This window comes from Gymnoscopelus braueri (genome assembly GCF_963280865.1).
Source record: "Gymnoscopelus braueri genome assembly, chromosome: 1".
Lineage (NCBI taxonomy): Eukaryota > Metazoa > Chordata > Actinopteri > Myctophiformes > Myctophidae > Gymnoscopelus > Gymnoscopelus braueri.
This window is the reverse complement of record NC_137603.1, coordinates 43,273,266-43,294,527: the sequence shown is the minus strand read 5'-3', so window position 1 is coordinate 43,294,527 and position 21,262 is coordinate 43,273,266. Positions and strand designations below refer to the sequence as shown.

Genomic DNA, 21,262 nt, shown 5'->3' with positions numbered 1-21,262 from the left:
ATAATGAAACTTCCTGAGTTGATTACTTACATGAAGACAATGATTTATTGTATTACAAGTTTTCTGAAATTGTATATTTAAATATGCAAATTAGGCATTAGGAAAATATGCCCACATTTGCATAACTTTCCAGAATCAACATTGGAACTTTGGACAAAGCCAGAGTCAACATACTTATTTCATTTTGTTAAGATGTTGGAGTCAAAGGTTTTTAACGAGGGAATATTCAATATCTGGCTCAATTTTGGGGCTCTGGCTCATGGACTAAATGCCTAATTTGCATATTTAAATATACAAATATATATATATATTATATATAATATAATATAGGCCACTCCCTAGACACACCACTGAGTACAGGTGGAATGGCAGTATGATAAAGGTACAATATCTTTTAGCAGCAGTGTCAAAATGTGCAAGAGCAGCATGTCTTTAGCAGCGGTGTCACATGTGCAAAGCAAAAGGCACACAACATCTTTTGATCAGCTGCTCAGGATCTTACAGTTGTTTTATTTTGCTTTTGTTATTGTCTCCGCCAGGCATGGCGAGAGAGTATGTTTTACCCCCTGTCCGTCCGTCCGTCCGTGTGTCCGTCCGTCCGTCCGTCCGTCCGTCCGTGACCAGCTAATCTTCGCCACCGTTGCCTTGATCGCAACGAATCTGTGCACACACACTCCCTGGATGCCAATTCCGAACTTCTGCCCCAAATTTTTCACATGGGCCTTTTATAGCGCCACCAGGAGGCCAATTTGTGCAAAACATATTTTTTGACAGTACTCCTACAGATTTTGTCCAAAAATCCCGCAAATCGGTACACAGTATCTCTATAGTCATTAAACAAAACCGGTCTTTCAGATTTTTCATATTCCATCCTGATTGGCTAAAAATGGCTTCCAAAGTTTGCAGGAGTACTCCGTTTTGAACAAAATGCCTCAAATCATGAACACAGCATGCAATTTCCGTGAAATTTTGCGCGCATATTTCCACTATGCCGAGGAAGAAATGGCACTTGAACATTTTCAAATCAGCCTCATGGTGGCGCTATAACAGGCCGATTCATGTTTGTACCTATAACTGCACCGATCTGTGTAAAACTTTGTGTGCGCACTCCCTAGAGGTCAAGGAAAAACCTTTGCCCTGCATTTTTCACATTTGCCTTTTATAGCGCCACCAGGAGGCCGACTTACGTAAAACACATTTTTTTGTATTACTCCTTCCGATTTTATCCAAATTTCACGCAAATCGATACACATGATCTCCATAGTCATGTGATCAAGACGGATGTGTTTGATTTTTCATATTCTATTCTCATTGGCTAAGATTGACATCTAAAGTTTGCAGTAGTGGCTTGTTTTGAACAAAATTCCGCAAATCATGAACGCACCGTCGGATTGCGGTCAAACTTTTGCAGGCACTTTCACACTATGTTGAGGAACAAATGCCACCCTTTTAACATTGGCCTGTTATAGCGCCACCAGCAGGTCTAATTTAGCAAAAACATTTTTTTGCACAAAATGCCTCAAGCCATGAATGCAGTGTCCGATTGCCGTGCAAGGCCTAATAAGAAATGGCACCCTTTTCACATTGGCCTATTATAGCGCCACCAGGAGGCCACAATAACCTACCTGACCTGGCGGAGACCTGTTATTTTTCTTTTGTTATTTAGATTTACTTCTTCTTCTTCTTCTTCTTCTTCTTCTTCTTCTTCTTCTTCTTCTTCTTCTTCTTCTTCTTCTTCTTCTTCTTCTTCTTCTTCTTCTTCTTCTTCTTCTTCTTCTTCTTCTTATAATTTATAATTTATTTATTTTTACCATGTCAACACCTCCAGCATTTCCCATTTTGTAACATCACAAACAGTCCATTACTAGGATGGTGTTTGTCCTTCATAATAATTATTGCTCTACTCAAACACCTGCTGTTGTTGTATAAGTCCTGCTGGGATAGAGCTCCCTGTGCTGTGTCAATTGACCTCATCACCCTCCACAGCACTTGCAGGTCCTGGGAAGAGCGCTTTCCATACCATACAGTAGAGATGGCCCCTGACAGGATGCTCTGGGTTGTAACAGATTTCAGAACCTTCTCTGAGACCTTGAATTTCCTTAGCTGCCTGAGGTGGCACAGGAGTTGCCTCACCTTGCCTCTGTGTGCATTCTCCAAGTCAGGTCCTCTTGTTGTACCCCCTAAGGAAACTGTCCACTGCATGGTTGCTCATTGATCAGGAGAGGCATGCTCTGCTTCTGATTACAGAAGTCCATGATTATCTCATTTTGTCTTTCCAATGTTCAGAAAGAGGCTGTTTTAGCATCACTGTGGCAGGTCTGCCACCTCCTCCAGATAGGCCGTCTTGTCCTCGGTTGAGATTGGGTTTGAGATGTTTTTAACCCTTTGGCCAGAAAGAAAGAAAGAAAGAAAGAAAGAAAGAAAGAAAGAAAAAAAGGAAGAAAGAAAGTGATGAAACCATCCTTTTTTATTCAAACCTATCTTTTTATACCTTGTGTAAATGCAAATTAAGGTTACTTTCTTTTCCAAAATGACTGCCAAAATAAATGTAAATATATGACTATGTCTATAAGAAATGCTAATTCAGAAAACAGGGTCCCAAGTGTCCTTAGCTACAGGGTGTTAGTTGGGTCACTGTCACTGTGGCACCATCTGCTGGTAATAATCCATAATCTCTTATAAGAGAATTCCCTCTAGACATTTCCACCTCCTGTCTGTTCTTCCACTAGTTGGAATGACAAATCAACAGAAGGAAAAATATAACTTTGTAAAATTATGATTCTAAAGTTATTGTTAATGTTCCTTTTCAGTGTAACATATTTTTTTTAAATAGCCAATCTACAAGCTCACAATACGTTTTATAGCGGCACGATGTGAGCTTGCAGATCTGCTATTTTGACTATTTTCACTATTCACTATAATTTTTTTAATAGTAATAAAAGGTTTCCAACCGACGTCATGCATTCAATGCAGGTCATTGTTTCAGTTCAATGGGAGCTGTTAGCCTTGGAAGAGGAGGCACAGATGAACATTTACTAAAGAAAGAGATGCGCCTGGTCCTGAAGCAAGAAGGCCTGGTTTGGAGTGACAGCAACCTTCCACCTCTCCTCAGGAATAAGCTGAGACGAGAGTCTTGTGGTGAACAAAGCACACTTTATGCATGTTTTTTTCTTTGGTTTTTGCCTGTTGGAGCGATTAACCACATTAACCCTGGAATCCATATTTTATGCATGTCATTATAGGCAAAATAATGTCCCAAAATATAAAAGTAAATTATAATAACATTTAAAAAAATAGCAAAAACAGCATCTATAAGCTCACATCGTGTCTCATTGCAATGTCTTGTGACCTTGTACTGTGCATTCAGCTATTTTCACTATTTGTCATCCAACATAATAGGGCTTACTTGGTTAATTAACACAATTTCATTTGAGAGCCTGGAGATAAAACACTTGCAATTATCTGTGGGAAGATCATGTGGAATTCTATGCATTCATGGTCACACATCTGACTATAATTTTGTTCTACGGTTTTGTCCATGGCACAAAGACATTAGACCAATTTGTTTTTGTTTTTTCTAAACACTGCACTAATGAAAGGATGTACAATGGTTCATGTCATGTCATGTCCTAAACGTTCCAGAAAACAGAACAACAGATGCATTGAACAGGCTTCTCACAGAGAGAACAGGAAAGGTCATCACTGGTTTGCTCAGGTAAACAAGAACATAATTCACACTCTCAGACCCCCCCCACACACACTCACACACACACACACACACACACACACACACACACACACACACACACACACACACACACACACACACACACACACACACACACACACACACACACACACACACACACACACACACAGACAATAGTCCATATATGCCTGGGAGGGAATAGGCTGAATTACATGAGGAGAGCATACAATCACAGGAGCACAGTGTGTCTCTGTGGCCAGGCAGGGCAATGTGTGCGTGTCAGGTTTTGTGGGACTCTGACAGGATGTGACAGCCTAGCTCTTACTCACACAACCCTGAATTTGGTCCATTTTTCTGCCTTTCCCCTTTACAATGGTTCAGTGGACATTTCTTTATTTCAGAACAGACAATGGTCTCTTTCTTTCTCGTTCTCCCTCGCTCTCCCTCTCTCCCTCTCCCTCTTCCTCGCTCTCTGTGTGCGTCTCTCTCTCTCTCTCTCTCTCACACACACACACACACACACACACACACACACACACACACACACACACACACACACACACACACACACACACACACACACACACACACACACACACACACACACACACACACACACACACACACACACACACACACACACACACACACACATACCCGCATACAAACACTTGCTGGCAGACGCACGCACCCTTGCTTGCTGTCATACTCATTTTGATGGTAATTAATGACATCACCACTGGGTTGCAGGGCGGGGGGGGGTGTTGGTGGAGAAGTGGAGGGGGAATGCGTTTGTTTGTTGAGCAGACCGTGGGAACAGGGAGCTCTCCAGGGTGGCGAGTCAGGGCCTCTCAACAATACATATGCTGTCGCTTTTCACCCAAACACCCACCCTTCCCTAGAGAATCTTCCCACTCCCCTTCTTTTCCCTGTTCCCTCCACTCATCGCAGACGTTCCCTCCTTCCATTGCACTGTGAGATGACTGCCCCCTGTCAGTCAATGCAATTTTCATCAATGCAATTGAACACATGGCGTCGCCTATGCCAGTGATTTGAATTTCAAGGACATCCAGTTTGATGTGCATTAGGCCACAGACCCCATTTGGTATGAATTTTTATCTATGGGACCTCAATCTACAGTGTAAAATCCTCAGTGTTATTCTAACAAACCCACAAGGACCCTGGTGGTCTCCAGACCCGACGTTGAGAACCAGTGGCCTACATGACAAAATGCGCTGCCGCTCTCCCTGTCCATATGCATTTTACTTTGTATACAATTCTTAGGCACTTTACGCTTTCTCCAAAATAGCTATGCCGAGATGCTTTTATGTATTGTACTTAGATCATCTGACCCTCTAGCTTTCCGAAATTTACTTTTGCTGCATGGCCATTCTGCAAAAAGTACAGGATGTAGCCTTTTTCCCAGATCCTTCAGCACCCTACAGTAACTCAAGACTAACCCCATAGTCCACACCAATGATTCGCGACTCAACCCCTTGAAACATGCAACTACATGCAACCATTATCCCCAATGGCAGTTGCAAGTAGTTGCATTGGTGTGGACTGGCCGTTAAATAGTTTTTTTGCAAGGAGTTGCGACTAGTTGCATTGGTGTGGACTGGCCTTAAGATACACACGGTTATACAGTGGGGTTTTCTGGAAGGCAGGGGGCACGGCATATTGGGTGTCAGTGTCAGAGAGCACCCATAGGTTAGACCGACGTCCCAATAGTTCAACAGATGTTAGATCAGTGTTAGGTTAATAGGTATAGTTTTTGTGAGGTTACGGATAGGGTTAAGGTTTGGATTAGGCAAAATTGTAAGATCCCAGAGTTCAGAGAGCGAGGATGATCCCAGACAGAGAAGTTGACAGTGTTCGTACTTTGTATACCCAGTGCAGCATGTGAAGCTTTGTGAGACTTTGACTTCAGAGTCAGACGCACAGGGTGATTTATACTTAAATCACAACACATGCGACACGCATTACAGGTGTTGTGAACTTGTAGACCTGCTTTTAGGTGTGCAAGATGGCCCGCACCAAATATAAATACACTCCTTGTCAACCCTTGTGCACCTGCATTCATGTGGTCATGAATATGCATGTGTGACAAAAGCGGTCTCTTAGAGGCCACACATAACACTCTTTAAAAGAAATCATCCCAACTGTGGGTGTTGCACATTCTGGCCCCAATGGTCTGACCACACATTCTATAGATATGTAGATATACTACAATTTAAGGCAGCATTTATACCAGAAGTGCAAATGTAAACTTCGACGTTTTTTCCCATGTAGACTGACATGAAACATGACTTCAAATCAGCTATGTACCTTTTATGTAATTCAAGGCACAGTCCACAGTCTGTGCTACAGTGCCTCTATTTTAGAATGTGAGATACAAAGCACAAATCACAGGTATGGCAAGGTACATACCTCTGATTAGCAAGATAGATTGGCTGCACGTGAACGGGGGAGGAGTTGACGTCATCAGGTGAGTTAGAAGTCAGATGAATGGGGAACGAATTATCAGGTGAGATTGAAGTCAGGTGAGCAGGAAAGGAGTTGAGTGATCGGTTTTGCAGCGGAGTAGATGTTATCAGATGAGTTTGTAATGTTATACCTGTAGTTACAGTATCAAGCGTGCTCTTCCCTTCTGAGCAAACAGTGTTCCAACTCCATTTCACAAATGAGAGACAGAGGTACCATGAGGAACCCTGCAGTCCCTCACTACAATCACTCCAAGTATGTATGCCCTTAAAGAGCTGGTGCCATGTTTTTGCACTTTTTCTGTTTTTCATGTGTCTATGAGGTTGATAGAACTTCATTAAGCCCCCCGGTGGTGTTTTTATGGTGTTTTATGTCTTCTCTGACTATTTGGAGTTTCTTCCTGGAGGCTGAAACCTTGAGGGTCAAACGTGCCAATAGAGAAACAGCGCTTTAGTGACATCACAAAGCCATACCCTCCCCCTCATTATCATAACACAACAGGTGTGGGCATGAGGAGGAGGAGGGACTAGGACAGGTGGGTGGTGCTAAGGTGGTGGAGGAGGTGCTAAGGTGAGAACCAGGTATACTTAATGAACTGGTGGGTGTGTCTACATAAAAACAACATTTTAACACTTACTGTACACTTTCTTTTTGTTGAAAAAAATCCTTACATAATAATAATACCTTATGATCAGGTTTTAGGGTTGAAAAATATCATGGCACTCCATCTTTAACTTGGCTGAAAGAAATAAAAGGCCCAGGTGCTTGGAGGATAAGATCATGACTCATCAGTTTTCCTTTGCCACAGAGAACCAAAAAAGGTTCTGCGAAGCAGCAGCTTGTCTGCTCTGACTGAATAATGATGGCTTTTGGGCAGAGAAGAAAAAATAATAATTCAAGAGAGGTTACAGACTAGCTCAGCTCCTAAAGAGGCATGAAACCCTAGGCTGATTTTGTAGTTTGTTTTAACATGGCAGGCTGCATAGACTAGACTAGAGTATGGGCATGGTCACACATAATATGCATCAGAAACACCCGCTCACTTCCATTCTATAGGAGCGAAGGTGTGGAACTTCCTGTTGCAGCACGTTGACACATCACATTCAACATTGGTGTCAACCAATAGGAAAGAAACGCGTGGCTGACCTCACTTGGGAGGCGTTTCACTTGCAGTTGTAGTTATGTTTCCCCTCATTGGATCACTCCAGCTCCAATGTGGGTATCACTCTGCAGCAGAGAGGTACCCACATTGGAGTGATCCAACCGGGTCACATAACCATGGTTACCTTTGTAACCTTTGTTTTCTTTCAGTGAGCCAACCACTCCAACATAAGTCAAATGAAATACACCAACTCCCCTTCAGACTCATATGTGAGACCATGCCCTAAGTTTGACCTTACAGTATACTGTGATGTATGCAACTGCAGCTCATAAAATGAATAATGGGTGTATTAGATTTATACATTGGTACACCCATATTAAACACACTCATTCATTTTATTGGCTGCAGCTACGTTGCTTACTAGCTGTTTGTACCCCTGTGCACTTTTCTTTTTTTACTTCACAGGAAAACAAACTACACACTGTTACACACACAAGTTAAAGTGAAAAATGAAAATGTGGTTTAGAGCAATATAGTTATATAAAAGGGTCAGGATTATCTGATTATCTGCCTGAACTGAAAAATAACATAGTAACATAGTATTATAGTCTAAGATATTGTCAAATGCTCTGGGGTATTGGTGATCTAAAATCCTATTCACACAAATAATGTATCCATGCATGGGAGTGATTTAGTTAAAACATTTATATAATTTAATTCAGCGCATGAATAATAAAAAAAATAGCATCATGTTTTAAATTCATGTTTCCATATTATTAAATTGTGCCAATGATACCACAGTAAGAAAATAGGATAGGAAGTTTTGCTGATTTATCATCACATCTTACATTTTTACACATTAATTCTGACCATAAGAAGCCAGTAGAGGCCTTCTGCCAACTTGTAATTTTGCTATGATAGGTCCAAGCTTCAGTTTAAGCAAGCAATTATATATGTGTTGTATTGTTTTCAATGGTTATTTATCAATTAGCTTGCTCTAATTGGAGGCCAGATGCAGGTGGAGCACCTTAATTGGCTAAACCATTCAGTTGTGATCATTCTCACATGTTCTAAAGCTGCTCTGATTTCTACCTATTTCACTCTGGCAAGGATCCTGTGCCCTTTGTGCTCCTATCAAAGCTCCCCTTGTTATGAATAGGGATTTTTCTGGTTCTCTTTACCAATGTTAGTACAGGGGTCATACCCCCCTGAGACTTACCCCTCTGACCTCAACAAATGGACTCTTGTCAAGTGGATAAAAAGGGTTGATTGGCCTCTGATAATGCCTAGTGTTCTGTCAATGGACATTTGATGAGTGACCATGACAGAAGTGTAGGGGAAATGCAGCTAAATCAGCAGGACATCCTATTTGTGATATTACACTACAAGCTCTAACACTACAAGATTGTTAACCATGCTGGTTAGATGGTGATGATATCCTCTCTATCCACCCTTTCACTCTCACTTAATTTCCCTTTGTTTATTTTTCTTTCTTTCAATTTCAAATCTCTCACAAAGGCAACAGAGACCTATGGTCTTTTTCCATATTTAATCTTTTGACAAAATGAGATCACCCCTCACCATGAACACTGGACATCTACATCCTCTGTGTTCCAAGGAGAACAAAACCTGATTGTGAAGTGGTCTTTGCAAAACACTGGTAATGGGCCCCTGGACGGGGAGGGTGCTTTCTGATGGGGCATGTTTATAAGTCTGTTTTGGACCAGAAAAGCCTCTGGCTGGTGAGAAAATGGTGGATGCTACACACATTGATCAGCCCAGATGGATTCGGCAGCCTGTTCCAATCAGCTCACAAAGGTGATATAATTGCCGAGGCAGGAGGGCAGAGGGCCGCCACCTTTAGGAGTTCTTCAGTTCTCCTACTTTGCCCATTCCACAAATTCTACTCCACTCTAACCTCACTGATTATATTCCCTGTGCAACCCACCCCATCGCACCCGCTCAACAATAGGCCAATTTGTCCCTGTGGCTTGGTCCCCTGCTGCGTTATTTAGCCTCTCTTCTGCACTTCAATAGCAGGTACTGATTAGAGAACTTCCACAATCTCGTCCCCATTCCTAGAAAATCCCTCCTCCCTGTCCCTTCAACCTTTAATCTGATTACAGGCATTCGGCAGCTTTTCAGATGAGGCCAGTCCCAGGGGGACAATAGCGGCCCAAGTGGTTTCACAAACACACTCCCAGGGGTCATATGATTCATGAGAGGAGCTGTGTCCACTCTCCTTTTAACATCAGGTCTTTTCAGGGGAGATAAAGAGTGGGATTAGCACTCCCTGCCTGTCTTCCATCCACAGTGAAATCTGGAGTATTCATTTAACTCCGAAAGTATAAAAAGTGGTACATTTTTACACTGATATAGTAGTAAGGGTTAGTATGGGTTAAATGCAAAGGATCCCCACAGGGATCAAAAAAGTATAACTCATCAGTGGTTTTCAAACTTTTTAGGCACACCAACGTGCAAGTCAAAATCTCAAGGCACATCTGGATTCATTGTGGGAATAGCAGATCTACAAGCTCACAACATGCTGCGATGCAATGTATTGAAAGCTTGTACATCTGCTATTTTCACTATTTTTGAAGATTGAGAATTAGTGGGGGGGAAATAACTAAAATAAAATACATGCAATTAAAATATTTCACCTATAGCCTAATGACGACATACCCAAAATAGGTTTGCCAAGTTGAAAGTGGTTAAAATATATATATTTTCAGGGTATAGAATTTGCCTCAGTATTGGGAAACGAGTGCACACAATATATAAATTAGTAAAAAAAAATAGTTATTGCAATAATGTGTGGTTGTCCCAAAATCCCATGGTACACTTGTCTCATGGCACACCAGTGTGCCTGGCTCACCATTTGGGAACCACTGTGTTCTGAAGTTCTCTCCCCCTCACTCTAACCAACCCTATCCCCTTTCCCTGTGGTTCATGAAGCTTTGAGCTTCAGCCTATGCCTTTTCGATCAACCAAAATGAATTATTGGATTACAGTGTGGTACATTTTGTGATACTGTTGATGTGAATCGAAATAAGTTAAACTAAACTAAACTAAAAGGTGCACAGATAATTCCATGACAATCCATCCAGCAGTTTTTGAGATATGTTGTTTGGGATCATAGTTGTGAATGGACCCACCAACATAGCCTTCCTTTTAGAGGTCGGCCATTACCAGGGCAAAAACTCTCAGATATCCTATGTTAAAATTGACTAATGGGAGGGCTGGCGGGCGGGTGGACCTATGACTCAGACATAACCATATATAGAGGCCGCGGCCTGCGGCCCATCACTATGACTCATACATAACCCTGTTACCAAGCCCCCAGAACCCAGTGGTTTCATTGAAGCCAAATGGACATGCTGGCCATTCATGGTACTGCAGGCCTGGGGCCTCAACATGAACGAGCGAAAACGGTTTCGACCAATGGGTTCGACTCACGAGCGTGCGCACGTGCTTGCGCACGGGGCTGCGCGCTTCTGTGACGCAAAACGCGTCACATCTGTGACGAATTGGGCCCATGATAGGCCGCGCCCACCAAATTTCCAACCCGGAAGAAGGGGTGATTTAGGCCCATGCGCTGGGTGAGCAACTCAATGCAAGTGGATGGGAGGAGATTTCTGGTCCCCTCTCTATTATTTTTTAACTCTATGCCTGTTACATGCCCCCATAGGGCATACTGATGACATCAGAGATCTCCATATATGGGCATATCGGTCGGATCGGTGGTGCGACGTAGGTGTGAAGGCCACGAACCTCTTGTACAATAATATTCTCACATTATGTACTGCAGAATTATAATTTTCCCCCCTTTTTCTCCCCAATTTAGTCGTTATTTATGTGTTGTCACTGCTGTTGTATCCTATACTGGCTCACCTTTAGCCTGGAAACCACCAAAATCTTCATGTTTCAGGAATTGAAAAAAACTAGTTAGGAGGTTTTGTTCATCATTGATAAGAACAGCTGAATGGACCTCCAAGCTCACAATTGGGTTTGAGGTAAAAAAAAAAACAGCTAACTCCATTGGATCCTCAAACTTTCTGCTAAACCAGCTAACTCCACCAAAGGGGGTTAGCTGGTTTTGCTGACTCCAGGCTCCACACCCTTTTGACCTCCAACCTAATTGTGAGCATGGAGGTCCATTCAGCTGTTCTTATCAATGACGAACAAAACCTCCTAATACTTTTCATTGGTTCAATATTTTTTTAACCAACACACAGACGTAAAGGGTGTTCAATAGCACTGATTTATGAAAAAAAAGGCTAGGCTCACCTTCCAGTGAGGAGCCCCCACCAGGAGGACGTAGAGACTTCGTCCTACTCCTCCCGCCCAACAACCCCCACTGACAGGTGCTGCTCCAGTCCGTAGGAGTAGGTGTAGTGACAAATGTCACCCTCCCCGCCCTGCTTCCTTCCCCCGAACACGGGCCAATTGTGTTTGTACAGACGCTCGACAAGGCCGGCTGCACCGCGAGAGATTTGAAACCTCAGACTCCAGACCCCCAGACTGGCGGGCAGCTACTTTACCACTATTCTATCCATGCGCTGTAAAAATGTTTCTACTGTATGTATGTATGTTGAAGATGAGGTGTCATAGCTTCCCTATTACTCATCCTGTAATCAAGCCTCGGCAAACCTGTCAACTACTCTGGCTCATCATTTGTTTCTATACAGTATGTCACTAAAATATATTTGTATGACACTCACAGAAAAGGGTAGTGCACTTTTTTTTTTCACTGCAACTCTCGTCTTAATGACAAGATTCTCTGAAGTATTTGACCCTGAAGTTGTAACCTCCTGGTTAACTCATTTAACCCTTCCAGTCATTGAGGCCTCTTCACTCAATAAAACTCCAGCCACCAGCAAACCTATCATGCCAGCATAAAGCCAATGTCCACACAGTGCGTTTAGAGTTCATCAGTGTCACAGTGTTTGGTCAGGAAATGACCCTGTCTGGCCTTCATTACCATCAGAATGGAAGGAGTGGGGAGGTTTGCCCCGAGGGTATCAAGTCTGATGACCATTGACCACATGGACCCAGAGCCCCAGACTAGTTCAGCCCCTCTCTTTTAGCTATCCACACCCACACATATGCTCATCTAGCCTACCAGAATCGTATAGGTCTGTCAGTCAAACGTGTGGTCTACTGTATAAACGCACAGCCTCAAATCATACAGTTTTGAAGCACCTTTATTGAAGTCACAGTGATATTTCAAGACACATAATATTGTAAATTGTATTTACAAAGCTTCTTCATAGTCCAAAACAAAGAACAATAAGAAGATACAGAAAATATTCGTCATTCATTCATCATTCTGTTTGATACATTTCATCTAGACAAACAGATATTCACACATTCAACAGTACATAAAACGTGTCATATTTATGGCAACAAAACTTCCTTAATAGGACAGAGAGATATATTGTATGTACTGTACACAGAGTTATGTATAACTATTTAAGATCTTCAATACCATTAACTCTTTGTTTAAATACTATAATTACTTCTCCCATATAAATTATGCAAGGAAATCAATTGGAAAATACGACCTCAAAAGGCACTCCCATCCTATTCATGATGCCTTGTTTGTTACACAAACTAAAGTCCAATAGATGTGTCCACAAACAACACTTACATAAAAAAAAGGAGAAAAGAAATATATATATATAGAGATTTTAAATATAATACAACATCCATGGTGACTATAAGTCACAACATCAAAGTATATTACAGTGTCATTGAATTCTAATCTAAAAAATATGAATTTCTTAAGGCAAAGATTTAAGTTGTGAAGCATTTTAAGATAACATACAACATAGTAACTCATTCCTCTGTGTAGTGGAGTTATAACCACAACTTATATTACATTCACAAGGATTATGGATTCCCTGCCTCTCTACAGATGACCTTGTTAAGACGTACCGCCAATGTACAGTAAGGACAGTACCATTTTATGCGTAATGTGGATCTGATATCTTATATCTTGATGGGAATTCATATAATTCCTCACATTGTCATAAACTTTTTTCTGTTATAGAAAATGGCAATATAGCCTATTTTGCGCTGACTCACCACTGTCATGGGCTTCTAATAATTGAATAAGAAAAGAGTTTAAAGTATAAATGATTTGAGGCAACAATGTTATAAACCATCATACTTCACAGGAAAATCAAACAACTGTGCTTGTATGAATTGCCTTCATTATCAGGGAGGGTCCTTCATTCTTCAGGGCTGTTTCCAGCATGCTCTAGCTTTGATCCACAGAGAAATTGGACTCAGACCTGTAGAAGAGAAGTGTTTAAAATGTATTAGAGTTCAAATAAAAAGATGACCATGTAATAACAGGGTTATAATCATCAAAATAATAAGATAAAATATAATAATAAGATAATAGATGTTTCTGTGCTGGGGAAAAGCAGGACCTACATTTCCTGTTGCTTGTGTATCATATGGTTGTTGTATTCCAGAACAGGGGGGATAGACTGAGACTCCTCCTCTTCAGGAAGCTGAGGAGAAACACACTTGATCAGAACATTGACAAGAAACATACTGTAGCTTTTCAGTTAAATAGGGCAATACTGTCATCTAGTGGTAAGACACCGAATAGCACTGACCTCCCAGTAAACCTCATCATCAAAGCAGTTGTCATCAGCAGGGTCTCCCCAGAAGGGCAACCTCAGGATCAAGCCTGTGAAGACAGAAGGATGGATGTTATTATCACACTAAATCTTCTCAATTTTAAGACCTTGAGCTTGATAAAATTATAAATGCAGCTGTTTTTATGTGAAAAAGCAGCAAATAGATTCATGCTGTGTTCACACTAGCAGTGACTAAAGCTCCAAAACAGCCAAACGTGGCCAGCTACATTGCTGCCGATTAAGTATTTTTCTGAAGCGCACTGCCTGTATGAAAAGGGTCGGCTTAAATAGCATAGGGAACTGGTTAACGGAAAATATATGGTTTTCTTCTAGTTACAGAATGGAACAGGAATTGTGGGGAGAGAGAAGAGGGGTGTAAGTGGTGAAACAAAAACATTAGATTGATTGATGCTTCACTGTGCCATTGGAGGGCTGAAAAACAGTTAAAGCCAGCTCTGATTTGTTAGTCAAAGCCTATCTAGCTTGCTGCTAAGCAGAAATGGAAATTCAAAAAGATATTTTAAAGATATTTAAAAAATATGTTTCAATGAATGGAAATGACAAATAGATGACAGCTTCCAGGGCCAAACTTTTAGGAGGCCGAAGTACAGACTCTCTGTAGTATTTGAAGATTGTGTAAGAGTTGTCTGGTTTGCCTTGAGAGTGTCGAGCATCTGTAGCTTCATGATGCTGGCTTCTATTGAAAATGACTTGAAGCCTGTTGCTTTGTCACCGCTAGTGTGGATGCAGCATTAGTCTTAGTCCTAGTCTATAAAACCAAAGAAGCTTCTCACACCGTTTAAATATAATCACAACCACTTCTAAAAAAAAAAGGCACATTTACCAACAGTAAGTGTCAGATAAAGGAAATGTACTGTTAAAAAGGGGAAATAACTGAACCTTAGCCAAGGTTATGAGTTATGAGTCATTTTATAGTTAAAAATAACTGACTTTGCAGTTCTGTGATGTCAGTAACTCAGCTGCAGCTAATAAAAAATAATGATGGGTGTTGGTTGGTGTGCCAAGGTGATCATGCCAAATTCCAATTGACAATTGTCATTGTTGTATTGTCTTTACTTCCACAATGGCAAACCTATACTATGTTGTCATTATTTTTATAGAGCTTTATTTTCTTTCTTTTTTTAAATAACTAAAATATCTCTATGAATACATATGATTATGAATCTTCTTATTGTCAGTCCACGAGACACACAGACCACTTGACATGACAAGGAAATAGTATTTTGGTTCAGATATTAACGTACAGTATACTGTCCAAACTTACCAACGAGAGCTCCTCCACCAATTCCAAATACAATTGCCACACATGTCCCAGCAGCTTGGAAGCCACCCTGCATCCCCACAGTTCTGTCTGCAAAGTCCCCTTCAAAATCAAATGTGTTGACCAACCTGTGAAGAATGAGGCATTTCTAATGTTATGTTTCCTGCGAGATCAGATTACACTTCATTTTCAATCTGAATTCCATTTTGATCATTTTAAGAAAGCGAAAGGGCCATTTATTTACAATGATACTGCATTAAAACAATTATTCTGTTATGGTCAAACGGTGACTTAAATCCCTAAAACATGTTCTTGATGACTAAAAGTGATTAAATGTGATAAACACTGCTGAGGAGATAGTGTTTAAATTCAGCTGTCTCATGGAAGAGAAACAAAGCCTGGTCACTGGACCGTGACATCAGTGTCTCAGTTTACTGATGGAGAGATGTGTACTTCTGATTGTTTATGAAGATAAAACAGACCATGTTATGGGTTTCCACTTTGAGACACACCTGTGTGTGTGTGTGTGTGTGTGTGTGTGTGTGTGTGTGTGTGTGTGTGTGTGTGTGTGTGTGCACACGTGCGTGGGCGTAGGCATGCATGCGTGTGTGTGTGTGTGTGTGTGTGTGTGTGTGTGTGTGTGTGTGTGTGTGTGTGTGTGTGTGTGTGTGTGTGTGTGTGTGTGTGTGTGTTTCCACTCACCCCTCCCTTGTATAGACCGCTTCAGTGGCAGCTGCAGCAACAATGGCTCCAACAAACCCTCCCAGCATCCCTGGTACGGCGTGCAGGTTGTGGACGCCACAAGTATCTTGGATCTTCAAGTATTTCTCCATAAATGGCTGGGAGGCAGGGAGAGACAGGGGGTTGTTTGTTATCTACTTGTCATGCGAGGCCTTTTGTCAAAATGACATGGAGAAAGCTAAGCACATAGCAGAACGATTTGACACTACTCACTCCCACTTTCAAAAAGAAAATAAGAACAAAGAAAACAGTCACAGAGGAATTACCAACTTTTTCTGTGCAATCAAATTTGTATTTCTATAGTTTGTTTAACCAACACAGCACCCAGGGACACTACTCTAGGCACTGGTGACTTCCAAAATAAGTATTCCTTTCCTTCTTGAAGTCAGATTGCATTAATTTAATTCACTCTGCTACACTGTAAATTACATAGTGTTCATTTAATTCCAAAGTGATTACAAATGAAAGCAAATGCCATGTTCCATTTGTACTCTCTTGGTGGTGAAATTAACACAGAGGATTTGACTGTGTATACTGAGGGTAGTCAACAGACAATCCTGTGCTTGGTTTCACATGACATAATCAAATGAATATTTTGCATGCTTACAGTGACAACAATGTAGCCGAAGGTGGAGATGATGCCACAGCAGAAGCCCACAATTAGTGCCCCATATGGAGTGATCATGAACTCAGCTGATGTTCCCATGGCAACACCACCTGCCAGGGTAGCATTCTGGATATGTACCTGTCACAAACAAGCATGTCAGTCAGGGGATTGACAAAAAACACATGCCTCAGATAGTCAGAAGCACCAGTCTGCAGATTACATTTCATCTGTATGATCATTGATTGTTCTTCTCATTTTATTTAATAAAACTTCTGCTTTTAACCACTTAAGGGACCTCTTCACCCATTTTCTTCGTATAATTGGTCCTCACTAATGATCATAATAATGTGGTACCAGTTTTTGTCTACTCGGTCTGTGTCTTAGAGGAGGAACGTGGACAGTTCAGAAACACGCCTACCAGTGACATCATCGGTAGACATGTTTGGTCATTTGAAACTAGATTTAAACATTCTCATTTTATATTTTATTAATGCAAGAACAATGGCTTCTATTATAACATGCTAACGTTCGAGTTTCTCTTAGCTTGGATTCCCCAGTGATGATGTCACTGGTAGGCAGGTCTGAGTAGACAAAAATGTCTACTCACAGAGTGAGTGGACAAAAATTGGTGCCATTTTATAATGAGCATTAGTGAGGACCAATTATATGAAACAACTTTCAAAATAGTGGAAAGAGCAGATTGGCTATGTTCACTGTTTTTGTTTTGGAAATGTTTGAAAATGTTTGAAAATGTTTGAAAATTTTTGAAACATTTTAGAAATCTTTGTAGAATGTTTGCCTGTGCCCAAAACAGGGACCCCAGGTTGAAAGTGGTTAAATATGAGTAGTTCTTAGTTGTTTGTTACCATATCAAGTTTGCCCCCCTTCTGGGACACGCTGGAGATGGACACAGTGGTAAGAACACAGGAGGCCAGGGCCAGGTAGGTGTTAATTGCTGTCCTGTGCTGTCCATCACCATGGTCTGTGATAGCACCGTTGAAACTGGGCCAGAACATCCACAGAAACAGTGTGCCTGTGAGGTTCATTAGGACAATAGGATTCTGTCATCATTCATTGCAATCATTGTATTAACACACACACACGCACAGCACATTACAAAGAGACTCTGACAACATGTTGAATATAGAAAAACAAAGAAACAGCTTATGTTTTTTAATCAACTGTTGTTTTTTTGTCTTGTTTTTGTTTTACATTTTATACGCAATTTTAGTAATCCCTATCACTGCCAACTCCTACTTGTTGGTCTTGAGGAGGGTGTAATTACCCACATGTCTCCTCTGGTACACATGGAGTTGCCAGCCATTGCTTTTCACCTGACTGTGAGACTTTCACAGGGAGGACATAACATTTGTAGAGGAACACGCTACCCCTTCCAGTTCCACTCCCTGCTGAACGGGTGCCCGACTTGCAGAAGTCATAGTGCAGCGACAGAGATCACCCTCCCCTGCCAGCTGCCCACCTATAAACAAGACTGATTGTGTTTGTTGGTGCAACTGGCATAGTCAGACATTTCCAACTCACCAATCATGGCAAACACATCAGAGTGGTAGAGAGAACCATTGCGGCCGCTGCTCTGGTGTAGTTTTGGTCGGTAGAGGACCCAGGAGATGGCCAACCCGTAATACCCTCCGAAGCAATGAATAATCATGGAGCCACCAGCATCTCTGCACTGTACATGAATATAATTATTTTAGAATCTCAATATTTGCATTAATCAATAGATAACATGACTGTTTCAGGAGATAACTGCCCATTGGAAAACGCATTCTTTGGGTCCCTCTGTGCTGTGTATTCCGTGGGACTCACATGTAGGAGGCTGAGGATAATGTACTCTTCCACAGCAAACAGCGTGACACCAAATAGGGTAAGAACCAATAGCTGCACTGGACTGACTTTTCCCAGGCAGGCGCCGTAGGCTATCAGACAGCCAGCTACACAGAAATCTGCATTGATGAGACTGGATGGGGGTGGGGTGGGGTGGGGTGGGGTGGGGAGAGGACAAGATATATGATTTAATGCTGAGCAAGTCACTGTTAGACATTGAGCAGACTAACTTGTACTATAGATCTTAATCTTTTTAAGAAGACGAAAGTATGAGAAGAACCGGTAAGAGAGGTACAACAAAGGAAAAACACAGACGTGTACTCAAGAGTGACAGGGGTGATGAATGAACCATCTATGTTACATAACTACAGTATGTTCATACTTGTTATATAACCAAGTTAAACTAATAAACTCATGTTGACAGATTTATAGCATGACTGCACTGTTCTGTTTTCTAGGAAAGCTTTTACCTCTCAACTCCGATGTAGATCTTTCCTGTTTCGTGGTCGAGAGAATGAAACCAGCCTTGCATAAGAAGAGCCCACTGGATACCAAAAGCTGCAATCAGAAAGTTGAACCCCACAGCGCCGAAGCTGTAGCGTTTCAGAAAAGTCATGAGGAAGCCGAAGCCAACAAAGATCATGACATGGACGTCCTGGAAGCCTGGAAACAAAGAGTATTATGGTTCATTTATATGAGGTATGAGTCACAACTGTGGTAAGATTATCCTTTTCACAGATGTGTCTAGCAGGGAGCTAAAGCTAAGAAAATGTATTGTTGGTATGTTCAATTCAGGTGTACCAGTTAGAAAGCATTGATAACTGTTGACTATTCTCAAGTCTTGGGTGCACCTACATTGAACGTACAATGTGTATCAATTATTGTTAATTATGTTATTATCTGTATCTGTGTTTACCCTGCAATGGAAAGGGTCTATTAGTGAAAAACATCACTTATATCCACATGGGTTCAGCAACCATTCAAAATATGTAGCCTACTTCAACGAAAGTCTTCCTAAATTAATTAATTAATATATCCTCCCAGTGCATGTACATAGTAACAATTCAATGAATGTGAAATTGTGGTAATCTAATACAAATTGGAATAGGGGTTCAAATAAATTACAAGATCTCTAAATAATTTATAACAATCAAATGGGTTTGAAACTTAATGCGAAGCTGATATTTTTGCATTATGTGGAAGCAAGCCCAAGGCAACTTTCGATTTTGAAACAAAGTATCATTCCATTTGCCTTAAGTCAACAACAGTTCAGCTGCTCATTAGATAACAATCTACATAACAATTTATGTTCTCTATGGTCATCATTAACTTGTCAGTGAAATGAAAGCAATACTCTCTCACAGTACACAATGTCATTGTATTGTACAAAACTGCCAAGGAAGGCATACAATAAAATAAACTGTGTTTGACTGTTCAAACAAGCAGCATATGCATGCTGAAAATGAGGTTCATATTCAGTGCCAACTCAAAAGATCAAGAGATGACCTAGGTCAACAAAAACTGGACTCTTGTGGTGTAGGTTGTAATACAATAGTGAATATTCATACAATTGAAATCACTGGAAATGGGTTAAGTAAGTATGTTCTGTTTTATAATGGATTTCCACTTTAAAATATCACTGGAGGTGAGATGAGGTATAGGCATGGAATATGTTGCAGAATAACTTGAAATTCACTAAAGTACTATTTAGATAATGCTTTTAAATACAAAATATAAGAATAAGATTCGGATTCCTTAATATGCCAATTTCAATGTTTTTAATTTATACTACATCTGTTTATAAAATGGACTGCTAGAAATGTCTTTTGAAATGTGAATTTCTAAAATTTTGTATGCTTTTGTGTGTTCTTGTCTGTAACTGTGTTTTTAATTATGCTGCTGTCTGTCTTGGCCAGGTTTCCTTTGAAAAATGTATTTTTAGTCCCTATCCTGGTTAAATAAAGGTTAAATAAATAAATAAAAATCTATTGTATGTCCAGCAAATTAATGCAAAATATACCCAAAAAAAATACAATTGACCTTTCTTAATCCATACTTACTTGGATATCTGAAGTAGAAGTCATTTTCGATGTCGCTGGTAATGTTGAAATGTTTTTTGTGTTCAATCCATTTTCCTGTGTCCGATTCATCATCATAACGGATGAAGACTCCAAACAGGATGATCATGGCAAGTTGCCATACCATTGCCACTGCTGGCAAACTGATCCGCACATTGGTGTTTTTCTGCCCGCAGAAGAAAGAAAGAAAGAAGTCCTTCGTTCCCTGAACACAGTTCCCCATGGTTCTGCCTCTGAAGATGAATGATGCTCTGATCAGTTCTCAGTCTGCCTTTGTTTCTGAGACTTGCAAGCATCACAGGTATATATGGGCCTTTGGGGAGGCGTGTCCACTTAGAGCACCACCTTACTGCACTCGTACAGTACACGTTCATTCCTCCTGACCCAGGGTTAGCCCCTGAAGGTAACATTCTTAAAACATGTGCCGTAGCACATGCGACAGGAAACACACGTGATTTACATAGCACACTGTCACATACTACGGATACAACAACACAACTGGCCACGTGTCATTTTACATGACATTAGTTTTAGATGGGATTATATTTGTATCAAATCTGATAACGGTTTGCCTTTGATAATGACCATTAATTGTATAGTTTATTACTTTTTCCATTTTATTTTGTGATAAAACTGGGGGGTCTGTCGGGGCAGGGGGACATTTGGGGGTTATTAGCGTTTCCCAATTATAATTCTTTGCTTTGGCCAGCTCGATCATGTGCCTGATTGTATGGTTTCTTTGCTCTTTAGCAATCTACTGC

General features: G+C 40.9%; 1 protein-coding gene across 2 annotated transcripts in view; it reads right to left on the bottom strand.

The window, feature by feature from the left end:
• LOC308085658 (ammonium transporter Rh type C 2-like) overlaps window positions 1-20,784 on the bottom strand; it is a 212,258-nt gene extending 191,474 nt beyond the window's left edge. The window contains exons 1-11 of one of the 2 annotated variants that reach the window (XR_013933202.1): window positions 20,484-20,784; window positions 18,894-19,086; window positions 18,406-18,556; window positions 18,121-18,268; window positions 17,445-17,611; window positions 16,579-16,716; window positions 15,933-16,069; window positions 15,234-15,358; window positions 13,925-13,998; window positions 13,737-13,816; window positions 13,457-13,591 (exon numbers count right to left, since the gene is read on the bottom strand). Coding sequence is in view for 1 of the 2 variants with exons in the window: in XM_080428897.1 (XP_080285023.1) it covers window positions 13,558-13,591; window positions 13,737-13,816; window positions 13,925-13,998; window positions 15,234-15,358; window positions 15,933-16,069; window positions 16,579-16,716; window positions 17,445-17,611; window positions 18,121-18,268; window positions 18,406-18,556; window positions 18,894-19,086; window positions 20,484-20,724 (1,488 nt within the window). In the remaining variant the exon portion in view is untranslated. Of the gene's footprint in view, window positions 1-12,483; window positions 13,592-13,736; window positions 13,817-13,924; window positions 13,999-15,233; window positions 15,359-15,932; window positions 16,070-16,578; window positions 16,717-17,444; window positions 17,612-18,120; window positions 18,269-18,405; window positions 18,557-18,893; window positions 19,087-20,483 lie in introns of those variants that run through there. The other variant, XM_080428897.1, reaches the window with a different exon arrangement.
• Window positions 20,785-21,262: the final 478 nt, after the last annotated feature.